Below are 21658 nucleotides of genomic sequence, written 5' to 3'. Positions count from 1 at the left end.
GGCAATTAAGCGTTTGCCTTCAAATCAGGTCAAGATCACAGGGTCCTGGGATAGAGCCCCACGTCGGACTCCCTGCTCAGCGAGGAGCATGCCTCTCCCTCTCCCTCTGTCCCTCCATCTCCACTCACGCTTTCTCTGTCTCAAATAAATGAAATCTTTAAAAATATTTTTTTAATTAAAAATGAAATGAAGGGATCCCTGGGTGGCACAGCAGTTTAGCGCCTGCCTTTGGCCCAGGGCGCGATCCTGGATCGAGTCCCACGTCGGGCTCCCGGTGCATGGAGCCTGCTTCTCCCTCTGCCTCTCTCTCTCTCACTGTGTGCCTATCATAAACAAATAAAAATTTTTTAAAAAATAAAAAATGAAATAGGTTCCAAGAACTACCAGGAACCATCTCTAAAAAGCCAAGGGAAAGTAGAGAACAGTGTTTCAGTAATAGAATATATTGGTAAACAGAAGTTGTACAAGAAAAATGGATAAAAATTCTGGAGTTGAGAAGCTCAATGAATGAAATGAAAAATTCATTACAGGGGCTCAACTGCAGATCTGAGTGGGCAGAGAGAAGAATCCGCAAACTTGAAGATAGGTCAACAGAGATTGGTCTGGAGGACAGAAAGAAGAGAGAATGAGAAGATGGACAGCCCCACCCCACCCCCACACACACAGAGGCTGGTGGGACACCATCAAGCATACCAACATCATCAGCATGAGAGGTCCAAAAGGAGAAAGGCTCAGAACAAATACTTGAATAACCTGCTAAAATTTTCCCAAATTTGATTTTTAAAATCCCAGAACCAAAAAGGCACCTGGGTGGCTCAGTCAGTTAAATGTCTGACTCTTGGTTTCCACTCAGGGATAAGATCTATCTCCACCTCAGGCTCCACATTCAGCTCGGAGTCTGCTTAGGATTCTTTCCCTCTCCCTACCCCTCTGTCCCTCCCCCAGCCCCCTGAGCACATGTGCATGTGCACACTCTCTCTCAAATAAAATTAAAAAAAAAAAATCCTAAGAACCCAAAGAACTCCAACTAAGATAAACTGAGGAAGATTCACATCTAGACAGATCATAATTGCACTGTTCAAACCATCCAGAGACAAAGAGAAACTTTTGAAAGCACCAGACCAGCAACTGGGTAAGATGAACAGCTGACCTCTCAGAAGCCAGCCACAGAGGCCACAAAGCAGTGGGATGGTGCACTCACAATGGCAGGAGACAAAACGGTCAACCATATTCTATATCCAGAAAAACCATCCTTACTAATAAACAAAGGAAAAATTAAGACAGCCCCCATAAAACAGAAACAGTGAATTCACTGTGGCACTAGCAGTCCTTCTTTAGGGGAAACAAATAGGCGGCATGAAGAAAGAACAAGCACCAGAACTACACTGGTAAATATAAAGGGCAAGATAAACTTACTCCTTACTTGTAACTTTTTTTTTGGTTGACTTAAAAGACAACCATATTAGGCAATCACCAATCTGTCTTGATGGCATACGATTTACAGGGATATGTACGGAAGGGAGCTGTGAAGTAGCAAAGTTCCTACACACTACTAAAACTCAACTGCTACCATTGGTACCAAGATGGATTGGTACACAGTAAGATGTGAATTTTAACTCCCAGGACAATCCCTGAGAAAATAACAGAACTCATACAGTGACCAAGGGAATTTAAATGGTACGCTAGAAAATACCGATTGGATGTAAAACAAGGCAATGTTGGAAGAAAAGATCAAAGATAAAAGTAATGAAAGAAAGATAATTCAGGGAACACCAAGAAATCTCTATTAAGATGAAGTTTTCTCTATTAAGCACATACTAGTTTTGTTCTTTTCCTGACGGTTAAAGTAAGATAATATCCCAAGACAAAATGTACACTCAGTAATGATTACCAAACAGTCACATGCTGCCAAAGAATCTGAACTCTGACCACAGGAGAATCTAAAAGTCAGAACCAAAAAAAAAAAAAAAATTAAAGTCAGAATCCAAAAGGCACATTGTATTTTTTTTTAAGATTTTATTTATTTACTCAAAAGAGACACAGAAAGAGAGAGAGGCAGACACACAGGCAGAGGGAGAAGCAGGCTCCATGCAGGGAGCCTGACGTGGGACTTGATCTCCAGGATCATGTCCTGGGCCGAAGGTCTCCAGGATCATGCCCTGGGCCAAAGGCAGGCGCTAAATTTTGTTTTTTTTTTTTTTAAAGATTTTTATTTATTTATTCATGATAGTCACAGAGAGAGAGAGAGAGAGGCAGAGACACAGGCAGAGGGAGAAGCAGGCTCCCTGCAGGGAGCCCAGTGCGGGACTCGATCCCGGGTCTCCAGGATCAGGCCCTGGGCCAAAGGCATGCCCTAAACCACTGCACCACCCAGGGATCCCTAAGGCAGGCGCTAAACCGCTGAGCCACCAGGTGTCCCCAAAAGGCACATTTTAAATCAAAGACACAGCACACACTCTTGATGGGTCTCCACCACCCTCAGAATAGCCCCTCTGTAGAAATTTCAATCTTAAGAAAACTACGATCCCAAGTATCACTTTCCTGAACTAGGACATCCATGGTTTTTCAAAAAATGTTTAAGAAGGAAAACAGATCATTTCAGATCAGCTACCCTGTCATGTAATGGCCCACTAGCCATGGAAAGAACAGGAACACAGAGAGGAAGACTCTGGTTTTCTGTGGGAATAAATATCAAGTTCACGGACAGGACCCCAATGCGCTCATGAAATGGAAGATGCACTGCACACCCACCCAGCCCTGACAGGTAACATAACATAGACAGAGAGGCAGCTAAGCCCCCATACTGAAGGGCTACAAAGGATAGGCTCTGACACAGGTGTGTGCAGACATCTGGGCTCATATCCTCATCATGTGGCCCAGCAACTGACCACCTCCAGGCTTAGCATTTATCCTCAGTAAAACAGGGGTAAGGATGCATGCCGCAGGGCCCAGCCCTCATCATCTGCACCTCGATAACGGCAACAACCCCTCAGAGGCCTCTCTAGTGGTATTCCCTCCCTGCCCCAACCCTTGTGGCACAAAACCGCTCAACCACAGGGTTTGGACTCAACCCAGAACCTGCAGCTCAAAGCCTGGCCTTGAAATGCCACCCACTGCCCTCGAGATGCTGGGAAGGAAGCCGCTCTCAGACCCACAGGCACAGAACCTCATGCTAATTCCACTTTGCTCCAATGGCCCTTGTGAGGCCAGTGCTGAAAATAGCTACTAGAAATCATTCAGTAATCTCCCCACCTCCCCTCCAGATTACGGTGTTTGAAGTCAAAAAGCCTTTGTACATTCGTGCACTAGAATGTAGAACCAACTGCCCATAACAAGGTGTTTGGGGCCGTGAGCCCCAGGCCAGCCTGCAGACCAAGGCCTCACATGGGGCAGGGCAGAGGCTCAGGACCTGCTCCTCTGGACACCGCACCACTCAAGAGACGTGCCTGCTCCAGGGTGACTATGAGACAGACAGCCTGGCGAGTGTCAGAGAAACAGGCACACTGAAGGGAACTGCATCTCTCAAGCCAGCCGCCAATGCCCCGTGCCACCCCCAGCACATGCCACTGCCTCCCTGCAGCCCATACAGGCTAAGTGTCCGTGAGCACTCTTCAGTATCTGTTCAGGTGTGAAATTTGGTGGCTCGCCAAGCCAGCTAGGCACAGATGAAAAGCAACAAAACGTCACACAAAGATGGCTATCCTTCCCAACCTGTTTCCATCAGAGCCTGCGGAATGCAGTCCTGCTATGGGCAAGCACCTAGAGACGTCTAGCCCCCGTGTTCTGACAGCAGCTATCAGTCCCACTCACCACAGCCCGAAGCCTTAGGAAACCAACAGGATGTGCCTGGTGAGCCATGCTGTCACACATGTCCCTGCTTTACCTAAGCAAGCCTTCACAAACGCTGACCGATGCAGAGGTCACAGGCTGGGAAGCTGTACAGTGGGCACAGGCCAGTCACTTACAGAGGCCACACCCAGCCTGCCTGGCCACCGCCCCCATGGCACGCTCGCTGACCCCGGCTGCACTGAGCACCGGAAAGTGTTCTTCAGCCCACTCCACCCAGACCTTCCCTGGCTTCTCAGTGCTTGGAACAGCCCTTCCCAGCATAAAGGGTTTCTCAAACCACAATAGGTCATTTGTCCTCCAAAGGCAGCGAGGGAGGAGGGTTCCCACTGTCCGAGGTTCAGCAGGCCGGTGGATCAGAACACGTCTTCTGACGGATTCCAGGTTCATTGTCATCCCCCTCCACTGCTATCCTCAGCTGTCCATTTGCCAGAGTGTGGGATGACAAGGGCCAGCAAGACACAGCACAGTCTTGGGGTTAAAGCCTCCCAAATCTGAATCACAATCGCCTGGTGGGCTCAACCAGGCGATTATGTTACAATGCTGTCGGGTAACATAAGGGCTGGCAAGGATGTAGAGGGACTACAACCCCTGTGCGTGGCGGGTGGCAATGTAAAATGCCACGTGGGTAGCTCCTTACAATATAAACAGAATCACCACATGAGCCAGCAATCCCACTGCTAGGTCTATCCCCAAAAGAACTGGAAGCAGGGACTTAAGACACTTGCTCACCCACGTTCATGGAAGCATTATTCACAAACCCAAAGGTGAAAGTACCCAACATGTCCACAGACAGATGAACATAATGTGGTCCATCCACACCACAGAACATGATCTAGCCTGAAAGGAAGGAATCCTGGCACCTGCTCCAACATGGATGAACCCTGAGGAGACGTTGTGCTCAAGGAAAGAAGCCAGACAGAAGAGGACGGACACTGTGTGATCCCACTTCTAGGAGGTCCCTGGACTCGTCAAATTCACAGACACAGAGAGTGGACAGTGGTGCCAGGGGCTGGGGGTCGGTTTTTAATGGGGACAGCATCTGGAGACAGTGACGTTTGCACAATGGTGTGAATGTTAACACCACAGAACTACACACCTGAAGATGGTTAAAATCGTATGTCATGCAAAACATGAGAGACTCCTAACTCTGGGAAATGAACAAGGGGTAGTGGAAAGGGAGGTGGGCGGTGGGTTGGGGTGACTGGGTGATGGGCACTGAGGGGGGCACTTGGCAGGATGAGCACTGGGTGTTATGCTATATGTTGACAAATTGAACTCCAATAAAAAAAAATCGTATGCCATGTATGTTTCACAGTTGGAAACCCACACAGATTACTAGGCTCCATCCCAGAGTCTAGGGTGGATCTAAAGAATCTGAGTTTCTCTAACAAGCTCCCAGGTGAAGCTGCTGCTGGTCCAGGGGTCACAGCGAGAACCACTGTTACAGGATGAGCAGAGGAAGGACCCACGGCCCAAATCTGACAAAAACCAGGTAGGTGTTCATAAATGCTGCCATCACGCTTCACTTACTTGGCAGAGAGGGCAATGACCAATGGCATTCCAGATGACAACTTTTCCACCAAAATAACAGGAAATAAAACAAGCAGGGGTTCCCGATTTTCAATAGGAACATTCCTTGTCAGGCTCATGAAAGAGGTTTCTACCCATGATCAAGAACTGTTCTAGGCTCCTCGGTTATTCTGAAATTCAGCTGTTCTCAGGAAAGAGAAGTGACAAAGTCCTGGTCCTTACAGTGGCCATGGCCTTAGAACTGAGAGTTCAGCAGGTGGGCAGCCAGGAAGCACTGTGAACCCCAGGGTGGGTGGCGGACCACTCACTTGGGAGTTCAGATACACAGAAACTGGGACGCCTGGGTGGCTCAGAGGTTGGCTTTCTGCTCAGGTCGTGATTCCACGGTCCCAGGATCGAGTCCTGCACTGGGCTTCCTACATGGAGTCTGCTTCTCCCTCTGCCTCTCTCTCTCCTACCTCTCTGTCTCTCATGAATAAATAAAATCTTTAAAAAAAAAAATACACAGAAACTTTGACAGCCTCAGCTTTGTTACCCCTTGGATGTGGCTTTCTCTTACTGAGTGGCCCGTGACTTATTTTATCTACCATTACATTCTTTAAGTAAAGAAAACCACCCAGGGCCCCTGGCTGGCTGAGTCAGTTGAGCATCTCTTTATTTTGGTTCTGGTCATGATCTCAGGGTGGTGAGATCCGAGCCTTATAGCTGACTCCTTGTTGCGGTGGAGTATGCTTGGGATTCTCTCTCTCTCCCCTCTGCCTCTCCCCCTCTCTAAAAAACAAAAATAAAGGTAAAGAAAAAGAAAACCACTCCACCCTACAATGCATACATATCCTATTCGCCCTGCAGATACTCCCCACATGTACAGGGCTACAACAGACACACAGGTGATTTTTTTCAAACATGAAGCGAGTTTCAATGGTGTACATGACTACGTTTCTCCTTCAAATTCTTTGTAAAAGGAAAAACTTCCTAAGCTCTTTCCCATTCACGTAACACAATCATCATGAACACAGTTTTCCTTTCATTCAACCTTTGTTCTTACCTTTTTTTAAAAGATTTTATTTACTTATTCATGAGACACACAGAGAGGGGGGGAGGGCAGAGACACAGGCAGAGGGAGAAGCAGGCTCCACGCAGGGAGCCCGACATGGGACTCAATCCTGGGTCTCCCGGATCAGGCCCTGGGCTGAAGGCGGCGCTAAACCGCTGAGCCACCGGGGCTGCCCTGTTCTTAAATACTTTTTAAATACATTTACATTTGCTTTCATTGTGAAATATTTCAAGCGTACATAAATGTACAGAAAATACCAGAATCCTTCTATCTACCACAGAGATTTCACTGAAGATAACATTGTGCCATATTTTTTCTGGGGAAAAAAAAAAAGTCAAATACAGAAAAACATGTTACATATGCACAGCACCCTCTCCCCCTTTCCTATTCAAAAGTGGCCACTACCCTGGAGCTGACAGAGCATTTGCAGGTAGGTAGGCCTCTGTGTTTTCTAAGTGTCTGTAAGCATCTAAAGTGCACGCAAGTATATTTCACATATACAATAAACACAATTATTTCCTTTCTCTCAGTTTTACTTTCTCATACTGGAAGAGAGCATGGTACATAAAACTGCACACATCGACTCTGCTCGGCTCAATGAACGGATACAGCAGTGTGGCAGCATCCAGAGAGACACACAGGTCCCCCACATCCCCTTCTCCCTTTCGGCCACTGCCCCACCAAAGGTGACTGCCACCTTCCAGCCCCACACGTGATCTTCACCTGTTACATAGTGGAATCAAGCCATAAGTTCCACTGACTCTACTTCTACTCAGCATGATGTGTGAGGCCCATCCGTGTTACCACATGCAGCTGTCACCACTACATGCCCCACTGTATGATCAGGCCACAGTTCACCTCAATCTGGACACCTGGATAGTTCCCAGGTTTTCCTATTACACACCACGCTGCCAGGAACACTTAGCACACGTCGTGTGGTGTGCACGTACACTCATTTTTTGCCGAGTTCATTCCTTACAGTGAAGTTCCTGGGCCCCTGGATTTCACGTGTCCGGCTTAGCAAATACTTCCAGTTTTCTAGAGTGACTGAGCCACATCGCACTCCCATCAGCAAGAGGTCCCAGTGGCCTCACACACGGACCACTCAGTATTTTACCCATTTCTCCCTCAACATTCTGGTAGGGTCTAAGCTTTTCTATCATGGTTGCCAGTAAATCACCACTTCATCTTGATTTTTTACATAACAACCATTGCTCCATCTTCCTAAGAACTATTACCTGTACAGATTGCACAATATCTCAGGTATGCAACTAAAAATCAGATAGCCTTTCTCCCGTTAACTGTTTCCTGCTATTGAAAATAGTGTGAAGAACAGCCTCATTCACAAAACATTTTCCTGAATTTTTTTATTCTACCTTTAGCATCAAATCCTAGAGAATGTCACTTTTTTTTTTTCCTGGTAATGGACACTTCCTCTAGATGACTTTTATACACACATATGTTGAGCAAGATTTTCTTCAGAAACCCTCTTCAGAGCATTAGTGCAGTGACCTTGGTAACCTAATGGATGTACCACAGTGGCATTAAAAAGAGAAAACCAGCACACCTGGGTGGCTCAATCAGTTAAGCATCTGACTCTTGGCTTCAGTATAGGTCATGGTCTCGAGATTATGAAATCAAGCCCCACATCCGGCTCCACACTCAGAGGAGTCTACTTAAGATTCTCTCCCCTTCAGCCCCCACTTACACATGCTCTCTCCTGGTCTCAAAGAGAGAGAGAGAGAGAGAGAGAACTAAAATTTTAGCTTCTGACCTGTGGATCAAAATGGCAATCACCGAGGGGAATAGATCATAAAAAAGCTTCCTCAAATTCACCCCCCCCCAAAACTGTTCTTTTATCCTTTCTCAGCCAGTCAGCAGACACTCCTCTCCAGCTGCCCCTCCACTCACCTCTTTAGCCCCAGCCAACTGCAGACCCACTCCTCCACTTCCTTCAAATCTTGGCACAAACAACATTTTCCCATGATATGTATTCGGGGACAACTGCAATTCGCACCCTTTCCTCCCCGCAAGTGCTAACATATGTCACTGGCTCGGTGCATCTAAAAGTTGCCCACCTCCCACTACAAGACCATCAACTCCAGGAGAGCAGGCCTCTTTATTCTGTGACACTTCCTTTCCTGATGATCAAGAACACCACCCAGCACATAATAAGTGCTTAATCATCATTAGCTGACTCAATCAGAGGACTCAAAGTCATGTGTGCAAGAAAGCCACCTAGAGTAATCAAGGCCTGCTATGTTTTCTTAGGCAGGGCAACCACCTCCTGCCCATTCCGCACCAAATCTCATTATGGTCTGGCCAGTGACAGGAATCGTGCCTCAGTGAGCTGTGGCAGGAAGCAAAAGCTGGTAACACAGATGCCACTGTGGTGAGCAGGGACAGCCTCACAGTGGAAGCATCTCCTCACCTCCACCACGGCCTCTCTGCCAATTTTTGGCTATATCTACTTTTTCCCCAAAATAACGTAAGGCAAAAACTCTGATTATATAAAGCCATAATATGCCACATGGATAGTCAACCTGCACAGCAAGAGAAGAAAAGTTTTCATCTTCCTGCAATGGTGTTAGTGTTTTTATCTTGAAGCAAAGTAAAAAATAAACAATCTCTTCAGGTCCTTCCAAGTCCTCCAGTACTTCTTAGCTGAGTATTTCTGAACTGAATCCTCTCCAAAGTTCAAACAGTCCTTTAACAGTAAAGTGTTTCCAAAGCCCCATAAGAGTCTAGTGATCCTACTCTCTCGTTTGAATCTCCTTACTGAGCTTCCTCACTGTCACATCCACTGGGTTCTCCCACACCCCAGCATTCACCAGCACCCCACCCCAGTTCAGGGAGTTCTGGCTCCCACGCTAGGCAGCATGGAGGTGGCACACAGCATGTGCACAACTGGGTCTCCATGTGCAAAGGAATGCCACCAGACCCCTCCCTCACACCATACATGACAGCCAAAACATTTAGGTCCAGGGTCCATTGTGAAAGCACTAAAACTACAAAACTCTAAGCAGAAAATACAGAACTAGATCTTCATGACTTTGGGTTAGGCAGAGACTTCTCAGTCATGACACCAAATGCACAAGCAAAAGAACAAAAGGGATCAACTGGACTTCATCAAAGTTAAAGGATGTCATGCTACAAAACACCATCAAGAAAGAAAAAAGACAACCCACAGAATGGGAGAAAAGACAACCCACAGACTGAGAGAAAACATGGATGAATCATGGATCTGATAAGGGACATGTATCTAGAAGATATAAAGAAATTCTGAAAACTCAAGTTTTTTTAAAAAGACTACCTTTTTTTTTTTTTTTTTTTTTAGAAAGACTACCTAACTTTAAAATAGACAAAGGATGGGCAGCCCCGGTGGCTCAGTGGTTTAGCGCTGCCTTCAACCCAGGGCATGATCCTGGAGACCTGAGATCAAGTCCCACATTAGGTTCCCTGCATGGAGCCTGCTTCTCCCTCTGCCTGTGTCTCTGCCTCTCTCTCTCTCTCTCTCTCTCTCTCTCTCTCTGTGTCTCTCTGTGTGTCTCTCATGAATAAATAAAATCTTTTAAAAAAAAATAGGCTACGGATTTGAACAGATTTTTTTCCAAAACAGATACACAAAAGGCCAATATGCACATGAAAAGATATCCAATCACAATGAGATTCCATTTCACATCCACTAGGATGGCAATAATCAAAGACAGTCACAAAAAATAAATAAATAAAGGGCAATAACGAGCATTGGTGAGGGACATGGAGAAGTTGGAGCCCTCATACTTGCTAGAAAACAGTCCTACAATCCCTCAAAGGGTTAAAGATAGGTAGTAACTGACCCAGTATCTGACCCAGTAATTCCACTGCTAGGAATGAAAAATATGTCCACACAAAAACTTGTGCACGAACGTGCATAGCAGCATTATTTATAACAGTCAAATGTGGAAACACCCCAAATGTCCATCAACTGATGAATGTGTAAGTAAAATACAGAGTCTCAATACAATGGAATACTGTTCCGCCATCAAAAGGAATGGCATGCTGGTCCACGCTACAACATGGCTCAACCCTGACACAATGATAAGTGAAAGAAGCCAGGTACGGAAGGACACGTAACACATGTTCTATTTACATGAAATTCTCAGAATAGGCAAAGCTGTAGGAACAGAAAGATTAACCTGGATTAGGAGGAAAGGGACCTAGGGAATGAAAACTGACCATGATGGGTACAGGGTTTCTTCCACAGCACATGAGAATGCTCTAAAATTGGTGATGTTGATGGCTGCACAATTCTGTGAACATACTAAAACTACTGAATTGCATACTTCCAATGGGAGAATTACATGGTATGTGAAAAAGATCTTCATAAAGCTGGTACAAATGTTTGATGAATTCCCTTCTTCTCTCCAGTCCTTGTGAATAAAAACCACTTCTCTGTGCCAGTGCTGTGCCTAGAACACAGATGGCTTGCAATCTTGAATGAAGGTGTCTGCTAAAAAGGGGAAAGATCATTTACCTGTGAAATCTTCTGGTTGTTCAGGCATAAGCAGAAAAGTCTAGCTGGCAATGGTATCACAGAAACTTCCAGCGGCACAAGGGGTCCCTGTCGCTGCTGCCCCGCCCCCATGGCCATGAAGCTACGAGTCAGAACTGAAAGCAGCCATTGAATACAGAGAAACAGAGCCACCCTTAATAATTGTGTCTCCCACTCTCTTTACCTTTCCCATGAATTCAAAGGCAGGGATGAAACTGCCATCTGGACAGCTGTGTAGGGTACCAACCCCATTCAAATAAGGGCCATTCCCAACAAAACCTTTTTATGCCTGGAACCTTACTGAATGCTTTACATCTCTTCAATAATAAGTAGGTACTTGGTCCCATTTTACAGATTTGAAAACAAGTTCAGCTAAGCAACAGAGCCTGCCCGAGGTCACAGAGCTGGCAAGCTGAGTCGCAGAGCCAGAACCTGTGTCAGGCTACCTGATGATGCCCAATCCTGTGTTCCCTCCTTAACTCACGGGGAGAGGGGCAGGGAAAGGTATACCCCATTCTCGGGGCCAGAGGTCAGATGGTCTCAGTGCAAATCCCTGACTCCTGTGTGACTGTGAACCAACCACTCGCCTTCCCCCACCTTGCTCAGTTTTCTCGTCCCTAATATGGACACAATATCATTTAGGTCACTGTTCAGCTCCAATAATTTTTTTTTTTTTAAGAAAGTATGTGAAAGCATCTAGCACAGCGCCTGGTGCTCAAGCTTTTTTTTTTTTCCAAAGACCTGCAGGCCAGACACGAAATCTCCAGATGAAACCACAGACCAAATGAACTGCAGGCCTGGTGTGTTCGCTGCCACAAGCACCGGGATCTGCACCATGACCACGGCATCTTGCTCTGGTCAAGACCTGAAAACAACTCCCAAAGTTCATGCTAATCACAAACAGATCATGGGTGGTCCCTGGGATCTCAGGGACGTGTGTGTGTGAACCACTCGCACACAAATAGCACCTTCTCAGGCTATGAGTGGCTACTCCTTTCGGAGGGAGATGCAAGAGACCAAACCACAGAGGGGGAAAAAAATCACAGGTCTGTTTCCTGAAGACATCACAGAACTGAAGCTGAGTGCCAAAAACAGTCACCTCTCAGATGATTTCCTCTGACTGAAAGTGGAGCAGGAGGAACCAGCACAGGAGCCGTCAGATCTCTGCTTCGCCACGAATCTCACCAAACCTGCTTCTCAAAAGGCCCCATTCAAGTTGGGTCTATTCCTCAAAAAACCTCTTTGGTCTCTCACTTTTGGAATGTTTACATGTGGGGAGGCCCAGTGACTTTTTCCCGAGTTTAAAAGGAATACTATTTTAGCTAATTTGGGGAATCTTGGGAGTAACTTACAAAACAGGAGTTCAAAATTCCTAAAAGATTCATGGTCTCTCTCTTAAACTAAATTCAATCTGATTTTGGTTTTTGTTCTTTAAACCCTCACCCTGGGTCTGGTTGGTTCAGTCTGAAAGTGACTCAGGTTTTCTAGGATCTCTTGCCGTGAAAGTGAAAATGTTCCAAAATATCCAGCAGGACTAAGTGCGTCTCTATCCCAGTGAAGGCTAAGGAGAGCCCACATTCACAAACACATCAGGCCCCACTAATAAAATTCCAAGCAGTCACTCGTATTATAAGCCAAGTGAGATACAATTAAATCCATTTGAACAAACCTTGACTGGTCTATGGAAGGAATCACAAAAAGTAAGACAAGGTCCCTGCCATCCAGCTGCCTGCGGGGCAGACCATCAAGAATGCCGTTAAATCAGCCGGAGAAAGGAACGCCCTGGAAATTGGTGTGAACTAATTAGGAATTGTAAAGAATGTCACAGTAAGAAAAACATGTAGTTGGTCTAGCCCCCACAGTCAAATGGGCACTGAATGTGGAGACCTAGTTTCCCAGGCAGAGAAGGCTGGACTCTCCTCTGCAGTCTGCAGCCAAAATCAGTTCACTACGATAATCTGAATATCTTCATTAGAGGAGGGAACTCGACCCATGTTTTACAAAATTTGCTTTTGAGCGCTGTCATATTCTGCTCAATGGGAAACACACTCCGTTCGTCATCAACCCCCAGTTCCCCAGACAGACTAAACCGGGTGGCCCTAGCAGCTGCACGCGGAGCTCAACATGTGGGTAACATTTCTCCCAAGAAACCATCATCGCTCGTACACATGCCTCCTGCGCTACTGAGCCCTCCCATCATCCCATCGCACCATCCAAAGTGCATCCCCTTCCTGGAAAAAGAAAGGCAACATCCTACAATGAATGGTCCTCTGTGGTGTTTCAAGAATGGTCACACAGAACCAACTCGCTGTACATAAAACCTTTCAGAGAGGGAAAGTCATGGCCCTGAACCTCAAGGGAGGCACATGAAAGGCAGGCGTCAAGATGCAGGCCTGTGGGGACCATAGCAAGGAGGTGTTATCTACTGATTCAGAACCAGAGCCGCATACTCACCTGCGTGTGAATCCCACTCTCCAGTCCTGGCCCAGTGATGGGACCGCTGGACCTCGGCTTCCCTGTCTGTAAAGTGAGAGTAACAGGCTACTTACTTCACAGGATGACTGTGAGGGGAACAGCATCTCCTCCATGACGCCCCACCAGGACATCTAGACACAGGAAGCACTCTGCAAGCCTTCACCATCAACACAACCCATACTCTGTTCCAAAAAGAATGCCCTATATGGAAATCCCTCCCAGGAGGAGGCAGAAGATGGGACACTTTGGACCTATGACCCAGTCCGTATTGGGAAACAGGCCACTTCCGTAGGATGCACCTAACCTCTCAACTTCTGCAGGGACTCCGAGAGGCTCCTGACTTCACTGTCCGTCCTGAGGAGCAATACCAGAGGCCCACAAGACACCTAACATAAAGAACTACACATATAGACCTCCCTCAGAAGAGCTGCAAATGCGATCTTAAATCTCCCTTTGGCACAAAAACCCAGCAGTGAGTAGCATTTCTCAGGAGCTGAGAGGTGAACTTACTGTCCCAAAGACAATTAACGGTGCTAAGTCATGACTATTACCTGACTCCTTGATAGTAGATGACCTTGGCCAAGGACATACCGTGAACAGCAGCTGAGGTCCCCCCCACAGCTGTCCTGCTGTGACATAGTCCAGTGGCCCTCAGGTCTAGGTTCTGCTGGTCCCAGGGACCACCAAAGCAGCTGAACTCACCAGCGCCAATAATATTCAGACATAAACATCAGAAATGGCAGAAGCTGGGGGGGAAGGGGGTCTCCTGCCTATTCAGTGCAGGATACTCCATTAGGAGTGGACACTGACACAACAAAACACGTAATTCACTATAAATATATTTCTGGTATTAACTAGAAAGTAGAAACCAAGGGCATTCAAAATGCCTACAAAACTACTGTAAAACAAGAGGCCTTGTACCCTCCTCTGCTGGAAAAACTGTATTGTTAGCAGGCGCACTTGACGCCTTAGGATCTCAGGTTTTCTCTCTGTGTTTTCCATTGTGAAATAGATCTCACTCACACACACACACATACACGGAAAGGGGTGTAACATATCTATGGACAGTGTAACAAAATTTTATCTCAAATACACACCCAGGTCAAAAGTTAAAAGACCACCAACATTCTGAAAGCCCCCCCACCCAGCATCCCTGGTAGGTCAAACCCCCTTTTTCCTACCAGAGTGACCACTGTCGAAGTTTCATGGTATTTTGCTTGCTCTTCATTTATAGTTTTATCACCTAAGGAAGCATCCCTACACAACAGAATCTAATTCTGCATGTTTTTTAACTTAACAGAAACTGGAGTCAACCAATACATGTGTTTTCTCTGGCTTCTCTGGACACTTTCAGTGGAAGGTAGAGGGGCTCAGTTCTGACATTTGCAAAGGTCCCTGAACAAGTGACCTAAGGGCATCTCCCAGCTCTCAAAGCCAGATAACAGAAACTCTGATTCAACTGCACAGCTGATAACAGTGGTCACCTCTAAGGTGGAAGAAACTAGCTTAGCGGGAAACAGGCTTTTGTTAACCAAGTGCAAGCTGGAGGACAAGTTTTAACATTTGTTCAATTTAAAGGATCATTTTCTGAAAAACATGTGACAAGAGTATCTTTAGCACAAATGGCATGACATTACCACTTTAGAAGCACAAAGAGAGCTTGATGCATTATCATGCAGTCATTAAACAGATAATGATGAAAACTATTTTTAGCATGTAAAAAAAGTTCAGGGACGCCTGGGTGGCTCAGTGGTTGAGCGTCTGCCTTCAGCCCAGGACATGATCCTGGAGTCTCAGGATCGAGTCCCACATCGGGCTCCCTGTGAGGAGTCTGCTTCTCCCTCTTCCTATGTCCCTGCCTCTTTCTCTCTGTGTCTCCCATGAATAAATAAATAAAATCTAAATAAATAAATAAATAAATAAATAAATAAATAAATAAATAAATAAATAAATAAAGTTCACTGAAAAGACCAAGCTATAAAGTGTATATACACTATGAGGACAGCCAAGTAAAAAGCATATGCAAGGGAAAAAACGAAAATACAGTTGACCCTCAAGCAAAATAATGTTTAGGGGCACCAACCTCACCCCCTGCACAATCAAAAATCTACATATAACTTGACTTCCCAAAAACTTAACTACTAACAGTCTGCTGTTGACTGAAAGCCTTACCAATAATGAAAGGTCAATTAACACATATTTTGTGTATGGATCATATACTGTAACCATACTGTAAAATAGAGGGAAAAAATGTTAAGAAAATCATAAGGAGGGGAGCTCTGGGTGGCTCAGCGGTTTGGTGCCTGCCTTTGGCCCAGGGCATGATCCTGGAGTCCTGGGATCAAGTCCCACATGGAGCCTGCTTCTCACTCTGCCTGTGTCTCTGTGTCTGCCTGCCTCTCTCTCTCTCTCTCGCTCTGTCTCTCATGAATGAAATCTTTAAAAAAAAAAGAAAGAAAGAAAGAAAATCATAAGGAAAATACATTTACAGCACTGTACTGTATTGACCGCATACAAGGGGTCCTGCACAATACACACCTGTGTTGCTCACAAGTCCAGTGCATGTTAAAATGCAGCAGTTGTGTTAAAGTGGTGGAATTATGGGTGAGTTCTGTTTATAAAATGTTTGTACTTGCAGTTATGTTCTTGTACAACTTTCTCCTCCAGTGCCAATTCCTGTACAACAATGCAATTTTACTGGTTTGATTACAACTCATTCATGAGACTCATAGTGAAAAAAACTTGACCAGCACAGATCAGTTCTGAAAGATCCTCAGATCACGGAGATGGACTTCTCAGAAATAACACCTCACCACAAATCTCCCCAGTCTCCACTGAGCTTCCCTGGAATCAATCAAACATCACACAATTCCCCTTCACCTCTGTTGAGCACATCAACTCCAAACTGACCAGGAGTCCTAGAAAACCCCACCAAACACCTGCTCCACAGACAGAAACAGCCAATGTGCCCTCCTCCAGAAGCCCAGTCAACAGAAAACATGAAGTGTAGCATCAGAGTCCCCCGTGAGTCAAACGACTAATAGAACATGCATCTCAGGACATCCTGAGCCCTCTGTGCTACAGGGTATTTCAAACCTGACTATTTTAACAAAGGACGTCTACCCTCCTGAAGTCTGGTCATGGTTTTTGAGTTATTCTATAATAAAAACACACAGAGAGCAAAAGCACTGAAGTTCTTCAGAGGGTAACATGATTGGGAGTCAGTCTCCACCTACCCTAGGGTCCAGGTATCCTACCTGCACCCCCAGCCAACCCTGCTTCACAGACAGGCCACCCTTCAAGTCTCTCCACAGCAACCAGTATGGGCAAACATCCCTTTTTGTGTTGTGTTTTTCTTAGGAAGGAAAAAATAATACCAAAACAGAATTCCCCCACCCGGAACACATCACTTTCTTACTAACCACAAATTCTGGCAAAATCTGTTCTACACAATAGTGATTCAGTTAGTTCCTCTTTCTTCAAATTGACACATTTTACCTTGCAAATTGTGTATGTCTGTATGAGAATTTAAAGATCGACAAAGGAAACTTAATATTTCCACAATGATTGTTACCAAATTAAAATGATACTATCCATAAAAAAACTTATGACAAAAATGTAATTCTACCGAAATGTTTAAGCTTTTTCTACATAGCAGATCTTACTCTAATCCTGGGAGGTAAAGAAAAATAATAGTTTCTGCCTGTTGGGAGTTTACAATCAAAATGTGTGTAGTAATGGGGAGAAGAATGGACAGGAAGAGTTTTTTCCTGAATGCAAACAGCACTTTGAGGTAGAATTTAACCCAAACATATATATCTTACGTGACAGTTCAGTGAATTCTGACGACTGTGCACCCAGAAAAGCAGCAGGCGAGGAGTGGTGGCTGGAGCAGAGAAAGCAAGGAAATTGCCCAGGCATGCAGAGAAGGTGGGGGCCCGTGTGCAGGAGCTGGGATGATGAGCAGAGCTCAGACGTGACCCCAGAGAAAACCAGGAGACAAATGGCTGAGAGCTTCCTAACCAGATGGAATGTATGGAATGCCATCAAGTGAGTCACACCAACAGAAGTGAAGCTGATTCTCCCATGTTCTAAAGACCAAGTTTAGGTCCATCAGATTGCAGGAAAGCCGGGCTGTGATACACGGTGGTCATCTGTGTGTATTCTTATTCAGGATATGATGCAATCTCAAAAACTCAAATTATACAGTCAAGCATATATCACATTCAATCCTTGCCATTCTTATTCTAAGTCCCAACTGCTGAGCTTTATAACCTCAAAACAGGCCCTGAAATAAAATCTTATCCTGCACAGAGAACAAAATGTTCCCATCAGATACTGTGATAGTAATAATTTAAACATAAAATCTCCAAAGGGACTATGTTCAAAATGAAAAAAGAAACGTTTCAATATGGAAAAAGATCCACTCCTAAGAAAACAGGGAAAAGGTATGAATGGTGAGTTGAGAGGCCACACAAAATGAAACTATAACAAGGAACTAAACCCCACTAATACTGGTGGAAATGAAATCCAAACAAAAATGAAACACTTTCTGAATGTTTGTAGATCTGCAGGGAGTTTATAGAAATGGTAGTTAGTGCCCAGGAGGTTATGAGGAAATGATGTTCTGAACAGGGAACGCTTCAATTCCAGGAGTAAACTGGTGGTAGCCCCACAGAGGATAAGCCCTCAGTATCTGCTGAAACTCCCAGGGTAGCTACTTGTGGGAGGCATAATAACGCCCCCACCCACCCACAGCCCTCTACAACTAAATCCTGGAAACTGCATCTGTTGTTTCCATGGTTAAGGGGAACAAAGGTAGCAAATGGAATTCAAGTGGCCAAACAGCTGACCTTGAAATAGGCCACAGGTTGTGGATTATCCAGGTGGTTGGTCGTCCAGGGGTCCTCAAAAGTAGAAGTAGTAAACAAGAAATGGGGAACCAGAGAAATGACAGCACGAAAAAGACATGGCTCATGGTTGCTGGAGAAAAGGGACCATCATGGAGGAATGTGGGAGGCATCTGCAAGCCAGAAAGGCCGGAAAGGCCGGAAAACTGATTTTCCCCGAGGGCCTCCAGAAGGAAGGCAGCCCTGCCCACACCTGATAGTAGCCCAAGGAAACCTATTTTGAACTACTGACCACTGTCCAGATCTGTGAGATAGTAAGTGTTGTTTAAGCCACCATGTCTGTAGTAATTTGTTACAGCAACTGCAGAAAACTAATACACTACCCTAGGGAAACATAACCACATGTGCTCGAGAAGGTATGGGGTTTCTAAGTATGTATCCTTTTAAAATATAAAAACTGGGTGGAGAGAATCCATCCCCAACCCATAACAAAGGTCACCTCTGGCAAAGAGACGGTGGTGGGAATCGGTGTGAGATTCACTTAGTTAATAATGTTCTACATTTTTTTAAAAGAAAACGTATTTGTCCATGTATAGCTTAACAGAAAATTAAATTTTTAGGGAGTGGGCAGCCCTGGTGGCTCAGCGGGTTTAGCGCCACCTCCAGCCCAGGGCGTGACCCCAGAGACCCAGGATCAAGTCCCACGTCGGGCTCCGTACATGGAGCCTGCTTCTCCCTCTGCCTGTGTCTCTGCCTCTCTCTCTGCGTGTGTCTCTATGAATAAATAAATAAAATGTTCAAGAAAAAAATTTTAGGGAGTTACCATTCACAGATTAAGCTTCAAAGCATTAGAATATGACCCTTAATGTTGGAAACCAGGGAACGCGATTTTCTCTGACAATCCCAATGGCAGTACAAAGACCCAGACTTCACAGTCTCCACAAGTAATACCTCAAGTAGGCTCTGCCTGTGTAGACAAAACACCAGAAAAGAGAAACCATTCTATATTCATAAGCACAAACCCATCAACAAACCAAAATCAGCCTTGACTAAAAGTGAGATATGCATTTACGGTCAACGGACAAGATTCGGTCTCAAAGCCTTAGGTTTTCTGCCTCTAGCCCACCCAACCACGACTACCACCTGGACATGCCTCCTTAATACTTGCCCAGTTTGGGCAAGTCACTTGCCTCTGGGTTTTATTTATCCCAGTGTAAAAAAGGTTTGTTCTACCACTTTACCTGTGTCATAGGACCGTCAAAAGGTTTTATTTTTTTTTTTTTTTTTTTTTTACGAACAAGGGGTGGACGAAAGGGAACCGCAGCAGCCCCGGGCCCGGCTCCGCCCGACCGCCCGGTCCGGCCGCCGCGCCCGTCAAAAGGTTTTAAATGGGATGCAATGACAGGCTGCCTCCCACAGTCCATGAACCTCACTTTGAGACTCCCCTGGCTATACAACAGCACTCTGTAACCAGAGGTGCTACCATGTCCTCACAGTGAGCACGCCTAATAAAATCCCCACGGCCCCCAAGAAGGGCAACTACCATGGTTATTCCAGGCAAAGTCATAGGGAGGGTATGCTGGGAGGGCGGCCATCCATAAGTGGAATCCAGTGGGTAAGTCCTGCCATGTGGGGGACGCCTGGGTGGGTCACTGGTTGAGCATCTGCTCAGGTCGTGGTCCTGGGATCAAGTCCCACATCCGGCTCCCTGCATGGAGCCTGCTTCTCCCTCTGCTGTGTCTCTGCCCCTCTCTGTGTGTCTCTCATGAATAAATAAATAAAATCTTAAAAAAAAAAAAATCGACTGCGATACCCAAAGGTGCAGACGGTGCAGAGACCCCTGAGCCACCACCATATGCAACCAACTATGAACTGCTTTACAACCCGAGCCAAAAAGCCAATGACAGCCTCCCGTTTCCAAATGGGACCAACCAAGGGGTCCAGGCTGGGGCCCCGGAATCGGTGAGGCCCATTGCCCACGCCGGGCTCAAATGTGTGACCTCCAGAACAGCAAGTGCCATCACATGCTTCCCCTTACACAACTATAAACGCAATGAAAAATTACTCAAAACCATTTCTGGGAGTGGGGGATTTCTTTCTAGATGCAGACACACCCAGGAGCCTTTATGTCAAGGAGTCCAGTGCAATGCCCACCTCCCAGCAGCTTCCCCGCCACTCCCTTACCTGCTCCCCCCAATGAATAAACACTCGCGTGCCCTCCAGAAGTCACCGTAGCACAGCCCCCTGGGGACACCTGGCCACACCCCCAGCGGGGTCCCTCGACCCTGTGCCCCCTCCCCGCCTCCGACCCGCGCCCAAAGGCCGCAGTAAAGGCCAACAACGCCGCCCCTACATCTGTTCTCCACCTGGAGGGGACTAAAGGAGGAAACTTTCCAGGAGGGACCATCCTACAAAAGCCAAGCCCCGCGCACGCTTTTCCGTGCTGACGCCCATTCACGAGGGCACACGCACTCAGAGCCAAGTCTGTCCGGTCCGCGGCGGAGAGCTCGCGAGTCCCGGGCGGCACGGCGGGGAGCGGGGAGCGGGGCCGGGGCCCCCGAACAGGTAGGCGCGGCCAGGACAACCCAGAGCAGGTGCGCAGGTGCTCGGGTCCCCCGGCCCGCGGCGCCCTTCTCAGCGTGGCGGGGGCGCGCGGGGCGCCAGCGGGCAGCCGGGGAGCCGGGGGCCGCGGGGCCCCGGGGGCGAGGGCGGGCCGGGGGCTGCGCGCGGGAGCAGGGGGACCGCCAGCCGTACCTGCCGCCGGTGGGTCCGCCTCCTCGTCAGCCTCCGCCTCAGCTGCCGCCACGACTGGAGCCGCGCCTGCCTCCGCGGACAGCCGGTCCATCACGCCGCCAGTCATGTGAGCGCTAGCCACGTGACTTCCTCCGCGCCCGCCGGCCCGCCACGCCACGCCCACCCCGCCCGGCCACGCCCCGGGCACGCCCCGGGCACGCCCACTCCGGGGCGGCCACGCCCCTTTGTCTGACCTGGCCACGCCCACCCGGGCCGGCCCCGCCCCGGCCACGCGGCCACCGGGAGGCCTGGCCCGCGCCGCTCGCCCCCTCGTCCATCCGCTAGCTCGGCCTGTGGTCGTCACACTCCCCTCTCCTACGGTTACTCTGCACTTCCGCGTGGGCGGCCCCCGCGTCCCGGCGCGTCCTCCACTCACCCTCGGTCCTCAGCCCCGCCCCGCCCCTCACCGACGCACCCATCCCCCCTCTCTCATTCATGCATTCATCCTCGCTCCCACCCCCGCTCACTCACCCGTCCACCCCCTTGCTCACCAACCCACACACACTCATTCACCCGCTCCCTGGCTGGCTCACTCATTCATCCGTCCACCCCCTCTGCTCACCTGCCTTACCC

General features: G+C 47.3%; 1 protein-coding gene across 14 annotated transcripts in view; it reads right to left on the bottom strand.

Annotated features, from left to right (window-relative positions):
• SNX8 (sorting nexin 8) overlaps nucleotides 1–21206 on the bottom strand; it is a 42177-nt gene extending 20971 nt beyond the window's left edge. For 6 of the 14 annotated variants that reach the window (XM_072753300.1, XM_072753303.1, XM_072753301.1 and 3 more), the window contains exons 1-2: nucleotides 21047–21165; nucleotides 13422–13487 (exon numbers count right to left, since the gene is read on the bottom strand). In XM_072753300.1, coding sequence (XP_072609401.1) covers nucleotides 13422–13487; nucleotides 21047–21152 — 172 coding nt within the window. In that variant the 5' untranslated portion in view covers nucleotides 21153–21165. Of the gene's footprint in view, nucleotides 1–13421; nucleotides 13488–21046 lie in introns of all 14 variants that reach the window. The other 8 variants (XM_072753302.1, XM_072753304.1, XM_072753308.1 and 5 more) reach the window with 3 other exon arrangements.
• Nucleotides 21207–21658: the final 452 nt, after the last annotated feature.

Source organism: Vulpes vulpes, chromosome 3, assembly GCF_048418805.1.
Source record: "Vulpes vulpes isolate BD-2025 chromosome 3, VulVul3, whole genome shotgun sequence".
Taxonomy (NCBI): Eukaryota; Metazoa; Chordata; class Mammalia; order Carnivora; family Canidae; genus Vulpes; species Vulpes vulpes.
This window is presented reverse-complemented; position numbering and strand designations above follow the sequence as displayed.